The sequence below is a fragment of the Octodon degus genome, unplaced genomic scaffold (genome assembly GCF_000260255.1).
Source record: "Octodon degus isolate 3935 unplaced genomic scaffold, OctDeg1.0 scaffold00222, whole genome shotgun sequence".
NCBI lineage: Eukaryota > Metazoa > Chordata > Mammalia > Rodentia > Octodontidae > Octodon > Octodon degus.
Genome location: NW_004524798.1, coordinates 3,426,480 through 3,444,391, shown reverse-complemented (window position 1 = coordinate 3,444,391; position 17,912 = coordinate 3,426,480). Strand labels below are relative to the sequence as shown.

The following is a 17,912-nucleotide window of genomic DNA, read 5'->3' as shown; positions in this document are numbered from 1 at the left end:
GACCAGTTTGCTCTCTGTGAAAGCCTGAGAAAATGTTTTCTCTCCATGTGACTCTCCTTGGGCACACTATACACTTGAAGTAATGTTTCTAGATGCATTCAGGCTTGGAATTATGTCATCTCTTTATGAAAATATCGGGACTATTATTTAGCAATCTTTTTTTCTCTGTACTATTTTTGATTGATTTCTAATAGCCACACAACTTTCTTTTGGCTGACTTATTTTATTTTATTTGTATTTTAGGGAAGGGGCAACAGGGTGTTCAGGGTCTCAGTAGTAGATCAGACTCGTAGTGATCCGCCTGTTTACAGCCTCCTAAGAGCTGGGATTATGGGCATGCGCCGCCACACCCAGTCTTGGCATGTTTTAATCCTATATATTTTTCATCTATTTGAGCTTTTCAGTATCCTTATATTCTAATTGTATTTATGCTAAACACATATCTGGGCTTTCCCCACCATTTATTAAGTTTTGATTGGTAATTGGAAGGATTTTTCCATTAATACTCTTATTTATTAGAGTATCTAGCTTCCTTTCTACCTTCTTAATTTTGTATGTTTTATTTGCCTCATCTGTCCTAGTTATTATTTTATTTATTGGTTTTTTAATGGATTCAGATTTCTCCTGTGTCCAGCTCCCTAACTGCATATATTTCTCTGTTCTGCTTTAGAACTTCTATTTTTTAATGATTACCATAGAAATTTTAGTATTTAGGCAGTTGTGAAATTAGTCAGTGGCTTTCCTCCTTCTAAATATTTTCAGTACTTTAGAATATATATGCAATCATCTCTACCTATTCAAATTATATTCTTCGGTAATATTTTAGTTTTCTTGACTTTTTCTGTTATTGGCTTTTAGGTTTTGTTTTTGGTGGTAATGGTCCTAAGGATTGAGTTGATGACTTCTGCACCAAGTTAATATTCGAAGCTCTTTTTAATTTTATTTAATTTTTATTTCAGGACAGGATATGATTAATTCATTAAGTTGTCCAGCCAAAAAATTTCTATGGTTACCCTTCTCTGTGTTCAACATTCTTCCCTCCACCTCAGAATTCCTTGCTAGGAGCATTTCCTTTCTTGCTGACATAATTCATTTAGAAAGTCATACAATGAAGATCTGTTGGTAACTTCTCCATTTGTCTGGAAAGCATCTTTATGCAGATCTTACTCTTGAAATATATTTTGACTGCATAGAGAATGGTATAGTCAGTGTTTAAAATCTTATGTTGTTTTTATTTCATGGCTTGGATTCCGGCTGTCAGTTTGTCCTTTGATTGCAATCTCTTTCCTTCTGTATAATTTTAAGATCTTCTCAGCTTTGATATTGAGCATTTTTACTTCAATGACTCATGTGTTGATTTATTTTAATTTATGCCATTAGGAATTCCTTGAGCACCCTTGTCTGAGGAATAGTGTCTTTTGCCATTTTTCAGAAAACCTAAGCTGTTCTCCTGTTTCATTCATTCTAATTACACTTGAGTAACTCAGATTGTATATGTAGTAGATCTTCTAGATACTTTCTCCTGACCTCTTCTCTTCCAATTAATTTCAGTTTTTGTTCAGCAATTGAGCTGAGCTAAAGGAGTTTCTTTACCTTTGCCTTCCAGTCTACTCATTCTCTTTTCAGCTATATCTAATTGAATGTGAAGTCCATAAATCAAGGTTCTAAATTTATTCATGACTACATTTTAATTCTTTCCATTCATTTTATGTCATCTCAATCTGTTTGGGTAGCTTTCTTGTCCTTTTGCTATACTTGTAATTCTTTCTTTATTTTAAAAACATAGTTGTCTTACTTTTCTGATTGCTAAGAGGTAGTGCTCAATACTCACAAGGTGAAGGAGGAAAGATTTATTTTACCTCACACTTTGTGGATGTTTCAGACATAGTCAGCTGGCTCCAAGGCAGAACGGGTGTGGTAGAGGAAACACTGTCCATTGCAGGCTCGGCAGGGGGCAGCAAGCAGCCTGCCTTCCATCTCTCCCGTTCTAGTCCATGCAGGCTGCTGGCCTGTTGATTTGAACCACCCTCATCCAGGGTGGGCTGTCCATCATCCATACCCAGAGCTATCCTGAACCAGTTTAGTTACCAACCAGCCTGCATCCCGGGATCACACACTGTAAGTCCTCATCACACACTCGTGATGCTCCAGCTGTGAGCATAGGGCCTTTGTTGTAAAAGCCACAGGCACGTTCAACAGAATTACTCTTACGTCGCGTATCTGATCATTGTAATACCTGCTGTCCTCATAGCGCTGATCCTACAGTGCTTTTGTTATTGTGGTGATGATTCTGGGTTTTTGTTTTTTTATTTTTGTTTTTGTTTTTGTGAGATAAAGTCTCACTAAATGGCTAAGTTGCCGAGGCCAGACTCAAATTTGCCATTCTTCTGATTTGGCCTCAACAGTGCTAGGATTACATTGTGTAACACCATGCAAGGCATGACTTAGAAAGAAACTAGTTGTTTCCTTTAACTCTCATTCATGGAGATTATTTCTTCATGTGTTTAGTGAATTTTTCAGGGGAAGGGTGAAGTCGTGTTCTAGTGACGTATTATATTGGTGACTTCTTTGAGATCTGAGTTTAGAAAACAGCTCTCTAGAAGAGCGTTGCTTTTCATCTTTACTATTCTAGGACCAATTTAGAATTTTAGATCATGAATTTTCAGGCCCCCCCAGGTAATATTAAATCAAGTCCCAAACCTACAGGAGTACAGGCTTGTGGTTCGGAATTATCCTGCAGAGACTCTTATTTTTCTCACTTGCTAGAATTAAAACAACCACTGCTTATTTCTGTGAAAACTGTTTCCTCGTAGTTCACTCATTAAAATTCTGTGCTTGTTCTTTGTGCCTGATGAAACCCTAAACAGCAGGATTCTCTCACCCCAGTGGGTTCTCTCTACATAGCTGCCCCGTACCTCCAAGGCATTCCTTTACTTCCCTGGCAGCTCAGCTATTATATTGCAATATATATGCATAATATAATGTAATATGTACTATAATGTATTGTAATGTTGTCATATATATACTATCCATTATATAGTACGTTATATATGTGTGTGTCCATTGTTTTTGCTTGAGTGACATTGCTAGAGTTTCTGTCATCATCTGCTAACAGGGACGTACAGGACATCTCATAAAACGTTCAGTATCCTATACAGCTTAACTTTAAAATATGCAGAGTGTCCCACAGACAAAATCAGGAGATATGTGCAGTAAGAGAGCAAATCAATGAAGAGGTATTATTCAGTATAAGATTGTGAAAACTGAAAATAGGAAACGTGATGTAAAGTCAAAGCTATGTGTAAGACGTGACTTCGATATCCCATTCTAGGAAAGTGTTCAGGATTTAAGAAAAAGGATCATAGTACTTGACTGCCAGTTGCGGAAATCAGAAATTGCTCGAAAGACTTTTGAGGCATCCACTGAAAAGCTTCTTCATTTTGTAGAGGTAAGTTTTTCTATTACAGTTGACCCTCTCTCTCTTTGGGTTACACATCTTGGATTCAACCAATCACTGATCCAGGATATCCTGGAACCAGTAAATTTCAGAAAGTAGCAGAGGCATGAGAGTCCCAAATTTAAGTTAGTCTGAGCAACTAAGCAGTTTATCATGACCCTATCTCAAAAACTTCTCTCAGTGTGAAGGCTGTAAGTTCAATACCACATACCCCCCCCCAAAAAAAAAACCTCAAGAAAGCTCCAAAAACCAAAATTTGTATTTATTACCCATTAGGTACTACACTGAATCCACACAAATGAAGTGATAGGTAGCGTGGCACCTTCTTACACATTCTCAGTCTCTCTTCAGCACTGACTGTTTGAACATAACTCATTTGCATGCTAAATAGGTAGGTGTACAGTGGTTGCCTCTGTACCGACCATGAACAGAAAACTGCTCTTGTCATAACTGGGTAGACTTAAAGCATAAGGGCTATTTATACAGTATTTACATTGCATTGTGCAGTCATCTAGAAATGGTTTTCAGTTCACAGAGGGAGGTACATAGGCTGTTTGCAGATGGACTGTGCCATTTTTATAAGGATCTTGAATACCATGATTTCATTATTCTTGGGGGCTTGAAACCAACCCCCCATTGACACTAAGGGAAGACTGTGTAATCTACTGTGTCCAGTTTTAAGACATACATAAGCATCTGATGCAGATAAATCTTACAGTGTTTGGTGACAAAATGCATTTTCTGGCCTCAAAACACTAATGCTGACTTAGAGTCAGATTTACACATGCATTGATAATGAAAAGATTGGCTAACATGATATAGATTCTTAAGATAAATAATTGAGACAGAGTGACATGATCTCAAAGACATACTATGTTTTAAGGATTACTTTCCTAAAACTACTAGTGCTATATAAACGTGTTGTGATAAATACTGATAGAGAAATGTTCTGTAGTTATTATATTTCTGAGTAAAATTACATGTTAGTATAATTTATTCCTCCCAAATGACAGAAGTATTTATTTACTTAAAAAAGAGAGGGCCGGCTGAATAGCTCAGCAGATTAAATCGCTTGCTTAGGGAGACACAAGAGCTGGTGGGTTTGATCCCTAGGCCTGCCGTGCTGAGATGCGATTGAGACTGGGTGTGGTGGTGCATGTCTGTAATCCCAGCACTTGGGAGGCTGTAAACAAGAGAATCACTATGAGTCTGATCTACATAGTGAGATCCTGTAGACCCTGTACTAAATATACTAAAAAAGGACTTTATAAATATTAATTATATAAGAAAAGACTTTTTCAAAAAGTATCAAACTTACATGTCTCCTCCATTTTGTTTGTTGCTAGACTATTCAAGAAGTATTTTCCAATAATTCTGCTGCTTTGTCAAATTTAAGGTAAGAATATTTAAGTACTGGGGCCGGGACATGGCTCAGTGGAATAAGCACTTCCCTGGCAAGTGCAAGGGCCTGAGTTCAATACCCGGTTCCACCGGAAAAAAAAAAAAAAAAAAAGAAAGAAAGAATATGTAAATACTTTCCGCATACATGGCCACTAATTAAATTATTTCTCTAGAAATTGTGACAGAAATACTAGAAGCCTCTTCTATGGTTTTAAGATGCTGCGTAATTACCATTGAATGATGTTCTTTAATATCTTGAAAATAAGTACAGGTTGTATTACTGCAAAAGAAATTCCTGCAAATATTTTTTTTAATATTTATTTATTTATTTGTTGTGTGTGTGTGGCCTGCTCAGCCCACCAGGGGGCAGGGCTGGCTGGCATGTGGTGCTGGGGGATTGAACCGCGGTCCCTGTGCTTTGTTTAGCTTAGCTTGTTCTAAGTAGGTGCTTTAGACCACTGAGCCATCTCACCAGCCCCAAATATTTAACCAATCAGTCTAAACTTGTATTCTGAAGTTGAGGTAGAAATCACTTATCCTATATTGTCAGGAATGCTGGGGGCCGGAGAGATAGCTCAAGGGCATAAGCACGTGCCTGGCAAGTCCAAGGTGCTGAGTTTGATCCCTGGTACCAAAAAAAAAAAAAAAAAAACCCTTGTAAAGATGAGATTAACTTGAAGTTCTTTAAGCACCCTGTATGTGAGTTATTGCTAGTGGTCACAGGTGTATCACTAAAGGTAAGCCTGGATCCAGGAAATGAGTGATTATGTCAAATAGAAGTTTGTGGGACATACTTACGCAGTCAATTTCTTTCATTTTCATAATTTAGCAGCTATAAATGAAAACAATATATTTGAAGAACATACCATGATTTCCTTATTAGTCATAATGTTTCAGATTCTGTGTTTCTTTCTTGGAACTACATGTACACAACTAACATTTAATCCAAAGCACAAATTTATGAACATTCCAACACATGGTGAAGAAAGTGTACAAATGCGATATTCCTGTCCGTACAATTTAGAAGTCATTTTCCCTTCGTCTTGTAATAACTGCAACTGGTTCTAAATGTTCTGTTCTAGCAGTATTACTTGCAGAAATACAGAAAAACTACACTATGAATGCAGCATTTTTATAAAATAAATGGCCATATCATAAGTGCTCATACAGCTTAAGAGAAAAGAATATCTACAATTGTTCACTTTAAGCTCATTTTAATGTAATGTTTTATTTCTTATAATGATGGAATCTGACTGTTGTTATTCATTCTGCTTATGGTATCATTATGTGAAGTCCATAATTACTGTTTTCAGTAGGGATCTCAAAGTAGTCAAATTTCGCTTGCATGAGTTAAGTGTGTCCCCCATCACCATTCTCCAAGGTTTTGTTTTACCCGGCCTAATTACAAAAAATCTGGTCCTCAATCGGGAGAAATCAATGTTAAGGAAACCATGTAAGAGCCTGGGCCTGCTCTTGCTGTGAACTACCTACTGGGAAAAAAGCAATTTTGAAAAGCTTTGTGAAGCAACTTTTCACCACATCTTGAAAAGTCAAACACTAGCCAAGTGTGTTTCAGGCTTCTTAATGTCCATGGCTTCTATATAGATACTGGAGTCAGGTCTATGCCTTTTAATTTAAGGATTTATTCTTCAGTTTCTCCTTGTAAGTTAATACCATCACGCTTAAGCCAGTGGATTGTAACTGATGATTTTATAATCAATGTAAATTCATCTCTTCAAGTATAAATTTGAATATAATGGCTTTTTAGGGAAAACCTGGTGCTTTTAATTATATCAGAAGGCATTCATTTCAGTTGATATTTTTGACCTTTTTCAGAAGGAAAATTTTATTTCATTTTATTTTATTTCTTTTTAAATAACTTTATTGAGAAATAGCAATGAGACCATTTCAAAACTGATTACTAGCACAGTTTCAATAATTAATACCTTGCATATTGTTGTCTTAGTGGTTATTCATTGTACAAGATGCAGACATGATATCCTGTCCAGAAACACCATTAGAATAAATCTCTCTATTCATTGAATTAAGAGAATGCAGCTGTACATCTAGCCTAACTATTTTGAATATACAGATACAAAATGTTTTTTGACCAGCTTTTTTAAAGTAATATAAGCGCTGTGGGCTGTTTAGAGTTGGAGTAACAACTGGAAGAGTTTAAGAGATAATTTCAAAATGAATGCAAATATTGAATTTATATTGAAGTAATAATAAATATCTCTGTAGTAAATTTGTGTTTATATACTTAAATTGAATTTTTACAAACCAAAAGAAAAGAAAAAGGTGATACCATGTTAGCAATGCAAATGGTATCACACTTTCACAGAATAAGCCCAACAAATGATTAAGAAGGGAAGCCATTCTTTGGTTCCTTTATGTCCATATGTAAAAGTCAACCTAATTTTTAAAATATTTGTATCTACTGTATTATAAAGAATTGAAAACAGAAGTACTGTTTTATGTAAGTTACTTCATTGATGGCTATAAAAATGCACTTTTCCTACCCAGGCATGGTGGTGCATGCCTGTAACCCAGTCCTGGGAGACTGAGGCAGGAGGATTGACCCGACTTCTAGGTCACCCTGAGCTAGATAACAAGTTCAAGGATAATCTGAATTGTATAGTGAGACCTTGTCTCAAAAAAAAAAAAGTGCTTTTCCTAGAACTTGAAATTTTTCTTACAAATTTATGATGCATATAAATTCAGATTTAGCAAAGACAGATACTGTTCGTTATATAATACTTTCGAGTTTGTTTCCTTGCCCACATAGTGAAAGAAGAGTCCTGCCAGCTTCTCAGACTTCCCTCACCCCACTGGGAAGGAGCGCACGGACCGTCTCCGCAGCCCTGGCGCTGGAATCTAAGGAGCTCGTTAAGTCTGTTCGTGCCATACTTGATACGGATTGTAAGTTCTCTTGACTTTGTTCCCTTTTTTCATAGCTCATGTAACAAAACAAAAGAAAATTCCAAGTCTCCCAGTTTCATTTCATTAAGCATGTTGGTTTGCTTAAAGTGAAACTGGTAACTAATCCATAAAAGTCTCAATACACAAATTGTAGGAGCAGAATATTTGATTTATTCTTAGTGTTCGCATGTCTTCAGGCTAAATCAGTACAGGGTTTCAGGGTAAATCCTGAGGGGATTTGACTGACCTTGTCAGATACAAAAGTTACATTTCTTGTTATATAGGTCTTGCTTTATCGTGGTCTTAACCATCCAGCAGAAAAGTATAAAAATGAGGTATAGAAAGTGAGGCCATTTTAATATGCTGAGCTGTAAAAGGCTCAAGGCAACAACTTCTGACATTGCCTGTCCTATGGATAACCTACTACTATTATGGACTACTGGATTATATTGGATCATTTTAATGACAATGGAATACCCATCTCTGACAAAACAAAAGAAAAAGGGGATACAAATGAGGGACCATTTTGTATCTGTATATACAAAATAGGATAGATATGCAGCTACTTTCTTTTAATTCAATGAGAAGAAAGATTTGTAGCAATAGTGTTGGGACAGGATATCATGTCTGTATCTTGTACTATGAATAACCACTAAGAAGACAACAATATGCAATGTATTAATTATTGAAACTGTCCTACTAATCTTTTGAAACTGTCTCTTTGCTATTTGTTTCTCAATAAAATTATTTTAAAAAGAGAAGGAATAAATGTATAAAAAATTCATAGCAGTGCTGAAAAACTGGAAGGGTAGAAACACATTGAGGAATTTTTAAGTTATACCAAACATATAAAATAAGAATGAAAGTTTAGCCCAGTTGAGGAAAAAGGCCCCAAGACATAATGAAGGTGAAAGACAGACTGCTGAAGCAGTGCATTAAGTAGAACCATTTGCAGGTGGTAGGCGCAGCATAGTAGGTGAGACCAGGAGAGGATCCCGGAGCAGTCACTACAGTTATTAATGAGAGCACTGAGGAGGGGCTGAGCCAAGACTCAAGTCTTCAGAGCTGCTGGCTCAGTCATTTACTCATTCGGGGCCAAGAGGATACCTTTTTAAAGATAATGTGATCTGTCACTACATCCCCTAGAGTCAGCATTGGACTAGAAAGAGAAGCAGAACAGTGCTCTAGGTAACTTCCAGAGTCCCAGCAGACAGACATCCTTGGGACAGATGTAAATCATTAGACATTTCCATCTTTTCCTCCTCCTGTCTCCCAGGGATTTGGGGTTCGTAATGTATTTCAGCTCCCTTTTTATGACCATGAACGTTCCCTTTGCTTTCCTACAACAAAAATTACAGGTGATGAGGGCTGGCCAGATACCTCAGTGGACTAAAGTGCCTGCTTAGGTAGAGCTCAGTGGCCCGGGTTCAATCCCCAGTGTACCATGCTGGCCCCGCCTCCTGGGGCACACTGAGAGGGCGATTGAGACTGGGTGTGGTGGTGCGCACCTGTAATCCCAGCACTTGGGAGACTGAAAACAGGAGAATCACTACGAGTCTGATCTCCATAATGAGACCGTGTAGACCATGTAGACCCTCTCCTAAATTACAGAAAAAAATTATAGGCAATTTTCTAAACTGTATCCATTATTTATAAAAATCAATAACATGTCCTAATTTACATAGGGAAAAATTGGAACCAGGTGCTTTATCATGAAACAATATATTGTACAATTGTAAATTGTATTAAATAATTATAAATTATTGAGTACAGCAATTCCAGATATAATTTCTCAGATGCTTGCAGCTTCATATACAGTCTCCACAAATATGATTGTAAATTGAGGAATGATGTAATTTCAAATTAAATAATATAAGAACGTTGACAGCAATATTATGATTGTCTGTGATGGGTGGACAACTCTTGGTAAATTCTGAACAAAAGAAAATGTACTTTTCTATCAATTTACCTAGTAGTTACAATTGTGGAAAAGTTAATGTATATTAAAATTGTGTAAAAATATTTGAGGTTTATCTGAAAGTAGATTTATATTCCAGGCTTAAGTAACTAAAAAGCAGTTTTTTAAAATGGCATGAATTATACAGACGTGACAGTTAATTGTGTGAATTTGATTGGCACGGGAGCCACCAAAGAAGGAAAGCCCGCTTCTGGGTCTGTCTGGGTGGGTCATTGATGTATAATTTGCAAAACAATTTAAAAAAAATTTACTATCTAAAGAGAATAAAAAATAGTAAAAAAAAAGAAAAACAGAATACACAACATCACCAAACAAAATAATAGGAATTCGACAGTGGTTGGTATATTCCATAGTGTCTCCAAGTTAGTTGTTCAGATTACCAGTTATAAGCATACAGATTTGATTTTTAAAAAAAGGAATAAGAAATTTAAAAGGACAAGAAAAAAAAACCTTTAAGCATTAACTGCTCCCCTCTGTAGACCAGCACAAATCAGCAGTATACTTACCCAAGCCATTCTGCATACATACATAAGTACCCCTCTTGCCTTGCTTTCCCTCCCTTTCCATCCTCTTCCTTGTCACAGGTTTTCCTTCCCGTTAAGTAGCTTCTTTCCCTTTCATACTACATATTGATCCCTTCAGAATGTACTTACTCTTTCAGGTTCTTACATGAGGGAGATAATATGATGTTTGCACATGTGGTTCTGATTTATTTCATTTATGAGTATGATCTCTAATTGCATCTACTTACCTATTAAAGCCTCACATTTATCTTTTTTATTGCTAGGTAATATCCCATTGTGTAAAAATAGCACTTTTTTTTTTAAATTCATTCCTCAGTTGATGGACGTTTGGGTTATTTTCAAGATTTAGCTATACCAAATTGCACTGTTATAAACAGAGATGCATATATATTGCTGTGCTCTGATGTGTTCAGTTCACTTGGAAAAATACCCACAAGGAAAATAGCTGGGTTGAATGGAACCCCAACCCTAGCTTTCTGAGAAATCTCCACACTGATTTCCATAGTGGTTGTACCAGTGTCCACTCCCACCAGCAATGGAGAAGGGTTCCTTTTTCCTGACATCCTCTCCAGCATTTGTTATTGGTGGACTTCTTGAGGATAGCCATTCTTTCTGGGGTCAGATGGAATCTCAGTGTTGTTTCAATGTGCATTTCTCAAATGACCCATAATATGAAACATTTTTTTCCACATATTTCTTTGCCATTTGTGTTTCTTCATGTGAGAAGTGTATATTCCTCTCAGATGCCCACTTTTGGATTATGTCTTTGAAGTTTGGGGGCCTGATTTTTAACAATTCTTTATGTGTTCTAGATAGAAGTCCTTTGTCCAAGGGACAGTGAGCTATAATTTTTTCCCAATTTGTGGGTTTTCTTTTTACTCTGTTGGTGATTTGCTTTGGATGTGCAGAAACTTTTCAAAAGCATGAGATCCCAGTTGTTGATTCTTTGAAGTTATTTCCTGTGCAGTTTGGTTTTTGTTCATGAACTCTCTGTCTACCCCTATGTCTTTCAGATTTCTACATACTTTTTCCTCCACAAGATTTACTGTTTCAGTTTTAAAATTTAAATCTTTTTTTGCTTTTGACTTTAGTTTATTACATAGTGATAGACAACAATCTAATTTTGTTTTTGATATGTGGAAGGTAAGCTTTTCCAACACCATTTGATGGGCTATCTCTCTTCCAATGAACATATTTGGCCCCTTTGTCAATGAGAAGGTGGATGAGTGTGTTTTCATTTGTCTCTGCATCTTCTAATCTAGTTCATTGATTCTCGGGTCTGTTTTTTTGCTAGTACCATGATAATTTTTTATCACAGTAGCTTTGTAGTATAATTTCAAGTCGGAGATTGTGATGCCCCCTGTCTTTCTTTGTTTCCTAGGATTGCTTTTGTTTATTTTAGCTCTATTCTGGTTCCAGATGAATTTTAGGAATGTTTCCTCTAGATCTGTGAGGTACATTAATGGTACTTTAATCAGGTTTGCATTGAATCTGTATAACAGTTTTGGGAGCATTTCCACAATGTTAGTTCTTCCTATCCAGGGGCAAGGAATGTCTTTCCATTTTCTTAAATCTTCTTCAATCTCTTTTTCAGTGAACTATAATTTTCTCTGTGTAAATATTTTACTTCCTTTGTGATAATGACTCCTAATATCTAAATTTTTTGTATGTTATTGTGAAGAGTATGGTTTCCCTAATTTCTCTCTTGTTGCATTTGTTGTTTGGGTACAAATATCCTATTGATTTTTGAGTATTGACTTTGTATCCTACTACACTACTAGATTTGCTTATTAAATCTACAAATCTCTTGATGGAGTTTTTGAGGTCTTCTGTGTCAAGTATCATGTCATCTGAATAATGACAATTTAATTTCTTCCTTTGCAATCATTATTACTTTTATTTCTCTCTCTTTTCTAATTGCTCTGGCTAATGTTTCCAGAACTATATTGAATTGAAGTGGTGACAGTGGACATCCTTGTTTTGTTTCTGATTTTAGAATGAAGACTTTTATTTTTGTCCATTTAAAATAATGTTGGCTATTAGTTTGTCATAGGTGGCTTTTATCAGTTTGAGGTAAAGATCATCTATTACAATTTTCTGTAGAGTTTTTATCATGAATAAGTGTTGGACTTTATCAAAAGCTTTCTTCATCTATTGAGATGATCATGTGATGTTTGTCTTTGCTCTATTGATGTGGTACATTACATTTATGGATTTGCATATATTGTTCCATCCCTGAATTCCTGAGATGAATCCCACTTGGTTATGATGTGTCATCTTCTTGATGATTTGCTGTATTCTTGTTTGCTAGTATTTTATTGAGGATTTTTGCATCTATGTTCATTAAGGAGATTGGCCTGTAGTTCTCTTTTTTAGTTGGATCCTTCTCTGGTTTTGGTATCAGAATAATACTTGCCTCTAGGAATGAGTTTTGGAACATTAAAGAGGTTGAAAAAAGTTGGCATTAAACATTCTCTAAATTTCTTGTAGAACTCAGCTGTGAACCCACCAGGTCCTGGGATTTTCTTTCTTGGTAGGTTTTTTATTACATTTTTACTTTCATTGACTGACATTTGGTTACTCATAATTTTATATGTTCTTTATTTAGCTTTGGTAATTCATATGTATCTAGATATCTGTCCATTTTTTCTGTGTTTTCTATCCTGTGAGGGTAAAATTTTCAAAGTAGCTATTGATGATCTTCAGAATTTCTATAGGGTCTGTAATGATTATGCCCTTTTCATTCCGTATTGAATTGAATTTGAATGAATTTGAATTTTTTCTGTACTGTTTTGATAAAGTTGGCTAGAAGTTTATTAATTTTATTTATTCTTTCGAAGAACAAACCCTTGGTTTCATTAATTCTTTGTATTTTTTTCATCTCCATTGCATTAATTTGTTCTCTGATCTTTACAGTTTCCTGCCTTCTGTGGCTTTTGACTTGACTTGCTCTTCTTTTTCTAGGAGTTTGAGGTGCAGCATAAGATTGTTTATTTGAATTCTTTCTGTTTTCCTGATGTAAGAATTTACTGCTATAAATTTCCTTGTTAACACAGCTTTCATTGCATCCCACAGGTTTCAGTAAATTCTACCTGCACTTTCATTTGATTGTAAATAATGTTTTCCTTCTTTAATTTCATCTGTGATCCATTAATTGTTCAAGAGAGTGTTATTTAATTTCCATGTGTTTATGGAGTTTTTGTGCTTTCTTTTTGTTAATGGGTTCCAGTTTCATTGCACTGTGGTCAGATAGTATGCATGTGATAATTTCAATTCCTTTGCCTGTACTTAGGCGTGCTTTTTGTGCTCATATATGTTCTGTTTTGGAGAACGTCTTGTGTGCACCTGAGAAGAATGTGTTTTGTGTTGTTGCTGAGTGAAACACTCTGTAAGTCTCCTACTTCCATTGCTTCACAAGTTTGCTTTAGTTCTGTTATTTCTTTGTTATTTTTTGCCTGGTTGATCTAGCCTTTGTGACATGGGGTGTTAAAGTACCCCATTACAATTGTGTTACTGCTCATTAGAGTTTCATGTCTGTTAAAATTTGTCTTATGTAGTTGGCTGCTCTTACAATTGGGTGTATATATATTTATGATTGTTATCTCTTCCTCTTGCAGTTTTCCCCTAGCAGTATGTAGTGACCTTCTTTATCTCTTTTTAATCATTCTTGGTTTGAAGTTAACATTGTTAATAGCCAGAATAGCTACCCTGCTTTTTTCTAGGTTACTGTTGCTTGGAGTATTGTTTCCTATCCTTGACTTTCAGTCTATGAATTTGCTCGCTCTTTCTTTCTTTCTTTCTTTCTTTCTTTCTTTCTTTCTTTCTTTCTTTCTTTCATTGTTACCAGGGATTGAACTCTGGACCTTGCACTCACCACACAGGTGCTTAAGCCACTGACCTATCACCCTAGTCCTGAATTTGATTTTGAGTTAAATGTGTTTCTTGTATGCAGCTTACTGTTGGGTTGTGTTTCTTGATCTACTCTGCCAGTCTGCTTCTTTTGATTGGTGAATTGATGCCCTTTACATTGATGGTTGTAACTGATACATACTGGCTCATCTTTATCACATTATTTTCTTGCTGTAGGTTCTGTTTTCTCCCTTGATTTAGTTGCTTGCTCTGCTCAGTGGTTCTTTGTTTTGTTGTTCTTAAAGTTGTGGTTGTTTTTGTCTTTATCTAGAATATTTGTCAGTACTCTTTGTAGGATGGTTTGGTTGTCATGAATATCTTCAGTTCTTTGTCATGGAAGTATCTTATGTCTCCATTAAATTTGATTGATAAGTTTGAAGAGTACATCAATCTGGGTTAGAAGTTGGTTTTTGTTTGTTTGTTTGTTTGTTTGTTTGTTTTGTTTTGTTCTGTTTTTTCCACTAGCACCTGAAATACTTCACTCCAAGATCTTTTTTTTTTCCCCAAGCTCTTCTTGATTTGATGGGTTGTGTTGAGAAATCTGCAGTGATTCTGATGGGCTTTCCATTATAGGCGATCTGTTTCTTTTCTCAAACAGCTTTTAACATTCTGTTCTTTTGCTGAATTAGTAAGATCTTGGTTATTATGTGTCTGGGTGTAAATTTATTGTGGTTATGGCTAACTGGGGTTCTGTATGCCTCATTTATCTGTATGTGAGATTTTTTTCTCATCATTGGGAAGTTTTCTACTATTTTGCAAATAATATTTTTATATTTTTTTGTGTTAACTCCTGCTGTTTCATTGACACCTATTATTCTTATATTGTTTTTGTTTGCATCATCTTGTAGCTGCTTGATTGTTTTTTTTCCTGGTACCTTGTTATTTTTAAGAGATCTTTTCTTTCATATTCACTAGCTGCAATGCTGTATTCAAGGTCTGTAAGTGCTATGGTTTGTGTCTAGTTGTCCCCCCAAAGCCTCATGCAGTCATGGGCCAGGGGCTTCTAGAGTTTGAGATTAACTCATGATCCCCTGGAATTATGGGTGATCCAAGGTTAGGATTATGGGTCTTAGTACTGTTGGAATTATAGGTGTACTTCCCCCAGCTTGGGGGCGGGGGGGATAGCCTGAATGTAATATAAGAGACAGACTCTCTCTCTGTAGCCATTGTTGTCTGTTGCCATTTTTGTTGCCGCTACTCCTCCTTTTGCTCTCTTGCTCTTTGTCACCATCATGAACTGATGCCCTCTGCCCCGTGCCTCTCTGCCTTGGATCCAGCTGAGTGTGGACTAAAACCTCCAGTAACTGTAGGCTAACTGAACCTTTTCTCCCTGCACTTTGGGTGTCGGATATTTGTCCCAGCAATGAGAGAAGAGTAATTGAGACAGGAAGTCTATCTTAAGTTTCATTCAAGAGGTTTTGCCAAGTTTTTTAGTAGAATTTTTAATTTCCTAGATATCTGTTTGAAACTGTTTCATGCATTGTAATTCTTTGTTGTATTGTTCATTTAATGTTTCTATAATTCTATTTCCATCTGTGTTTTTAATCTGTGCCTCTTTTAGATGTGGTGAGAAATTCTTTCATGATTCTTGTCATTTGTTTATTTTTTTACCTGAAAGATTTTTTTCTTCTAAGTCTGATCCAACTGTTTCTTTACTTCAGTTGCTGTCATTTCAGAAATTTGAGGTGTATGACTTTAAGTTCTTCTATGTCCTTGTCTCCTGGACTTGTTCTGGGTGGTCTGGAGGTCTTAGGTAGCTTTTTGCTCCTTCATTTTGACATTTCTGATGCTCCCGATGTTTGCTCAGATTCAACAGTGATGGGAGACAGACTGATTGCAGTTCAGCAGTGCTCTATGACAGCAGGGTGTGGGGGAGGCAGGCTTACCAATGTTCCTGCTGTGCGGTGTTCAACATGGCTTCCACCACAGTGAAGTGAGGGCAAGCTGCAGCACAGGAAAGTTCTGAGGATTGTGGGGGTGGGCTGAAGCGCCACATGGCTCTTGCAGTGGTGCAGAAGGCATGTAAAGTAAGGCTCACCAAGGCTTCTATGACTGGTGTGGGGGGCAGGCCAAAGCTCACCAAGACAGCGGTGAAAGTAGGGCTAGTCTCACCAGGTCCCTGTACCTGTCCAGTGTCTGTCTACCTTCTGCGATGTTGGGATAGGCAGCCACAGATCAACAAAGCTCCTGTACCAGATAATTTCCAACACTATATCTGGTTCCTTGTCTCTTTCTCTCTGGCACCAATACCTTGCTCTAATTGGCCATCATGAATTCAGAAGCTTTGCTCTACTATGCCCTTCCACCATGATGTATCTGCCTCAGATATATGGAGTGTATCTTGAGCATGGATTGAATTCTCTGACTCCATGAGCCATATTAAACCTCTTTGCCTTTAATTTGTGAGTGTTGGACATTGCATCCCACCAACTGGAAAGCTGAGTAATACAAGGATGTAGAACATACCTTTCTTTTTGCACAGGACTATCTAGTGCATTTATAATAAGATGTTTAGCATTATTGTTACCCTTCCACTAACTGCCAAAAATACTCACAAACACTGTAACAGTAATCCCTCACAAACTTCAAAAATGTTCCTTGGTGTACTAACACACCTGATGTTAATCTTCTCTTCTAAGTAATGAACAATTATTTTTAAAAATCACCTAATGTGTATGGATGGGAAGAGCTACACATAGGGATATTTCAAACAGTTTTCAATCAAATTATGATAATATAATATTCTAAAGCTAACTATATTTTTGAAACAAAATATTATCTTTAATGAGTCAATAAAACGGTATATTCACAATATAAGAAATAGCTTCTTCTCTGTAAGAAAAAAATTTGAAGAGAACTTTTAAAAGTAAATTCACATATCCTTTTGCATGAAAATACATAATTACTGCTGAAAATTTATTGTGAGGATTAAATAATGTAATTTGTGGGAAAACAACTACCCCACCATATTTCCCAGCAGAAAATATGGTTTGAATTATAGTTGAACTTCATATGTATTGCTAACTTTTTGTTAGCTATTGGGTCTACCATTGTTGTGTTACAAAAGCTCCAAAGCTTAATGGCTGAAAAATCTTAGGATTGCCTCATTATAGTCCTGTTGGTTAAGTGCGGTTGACTTAGGGAATTCTCATATGGTTTCAGTCAGCTGTCTGCTAAAATTATGCCTCATTGGGATGGGACATCCAAATGAGAGCTCAGCTTGGGACATCAACTGCAACACCAAAGTATCTGTGGCCGCTCTAGCCTGAAGGCCGTGAGGTAGTTACACTTATAATGTGATGGTTAAGCTTCGGCACAGATATTTAAGTGAACAAGAGAGGGGCTCAGGCACATTTATACTCACCCTTAGACATCACCTAGCCTCACTTCCAACATATTTTGTTGATCATTCAACATAAACGGCCTGTTACGGCTTGTACATAGATGTCTCCCTAAAGCCTTATGGTGGGAGTTTGGGGAGGTGGCTGGATCTAGAGTGTGGAATGCTGGGCCTGGCAAGATAGCTCAATGGACTGAGCACCTGCTTAGGCAAGTGCAGGGACCAGGGTTCAATCCCCAATACCGTACTCCATGCCGGCCCCGACCTCAGGCACTCTGAGCCTGCAACGGAGTCCTAGTGTGGTGACACACAGCACTGGGGAGGCTGAAAACAGGAGGATCACTGTGAGTCTGAGCTGCATAGTGAGATCCAATACAAAAA

General features: G+C 36.7%; 1 protein-coding gene across 1 annotated transcript in view; it reads left to right on the top strand.

The window, feature by feature from the left end:
• Stxbp4 (syntaxin binding protein 4) overlaps window positions 1-17,912 on the top strand; it is a 202,920-nt gene that overhangs the window by 93,154 nt on the left and 91,854 nt on the right. The window contains exons 12-14 of the mRNA XM_023705486.1: window positions 3,332-3,448; window positions 4,804-4,853; window positions 7,647-7,780. Coding sequence (XP_023561254.1) covers window positions 3,332-3,448; window positions 4,804-4,853; window positions 7,647-7,780 — 301 coding nt within the window. The remainder of the gene's footprint in view (window positions 1-3,331; window positions 3,449-4,803; window positions 4,854-7,646; window positions 7,781-17,912) is intronic.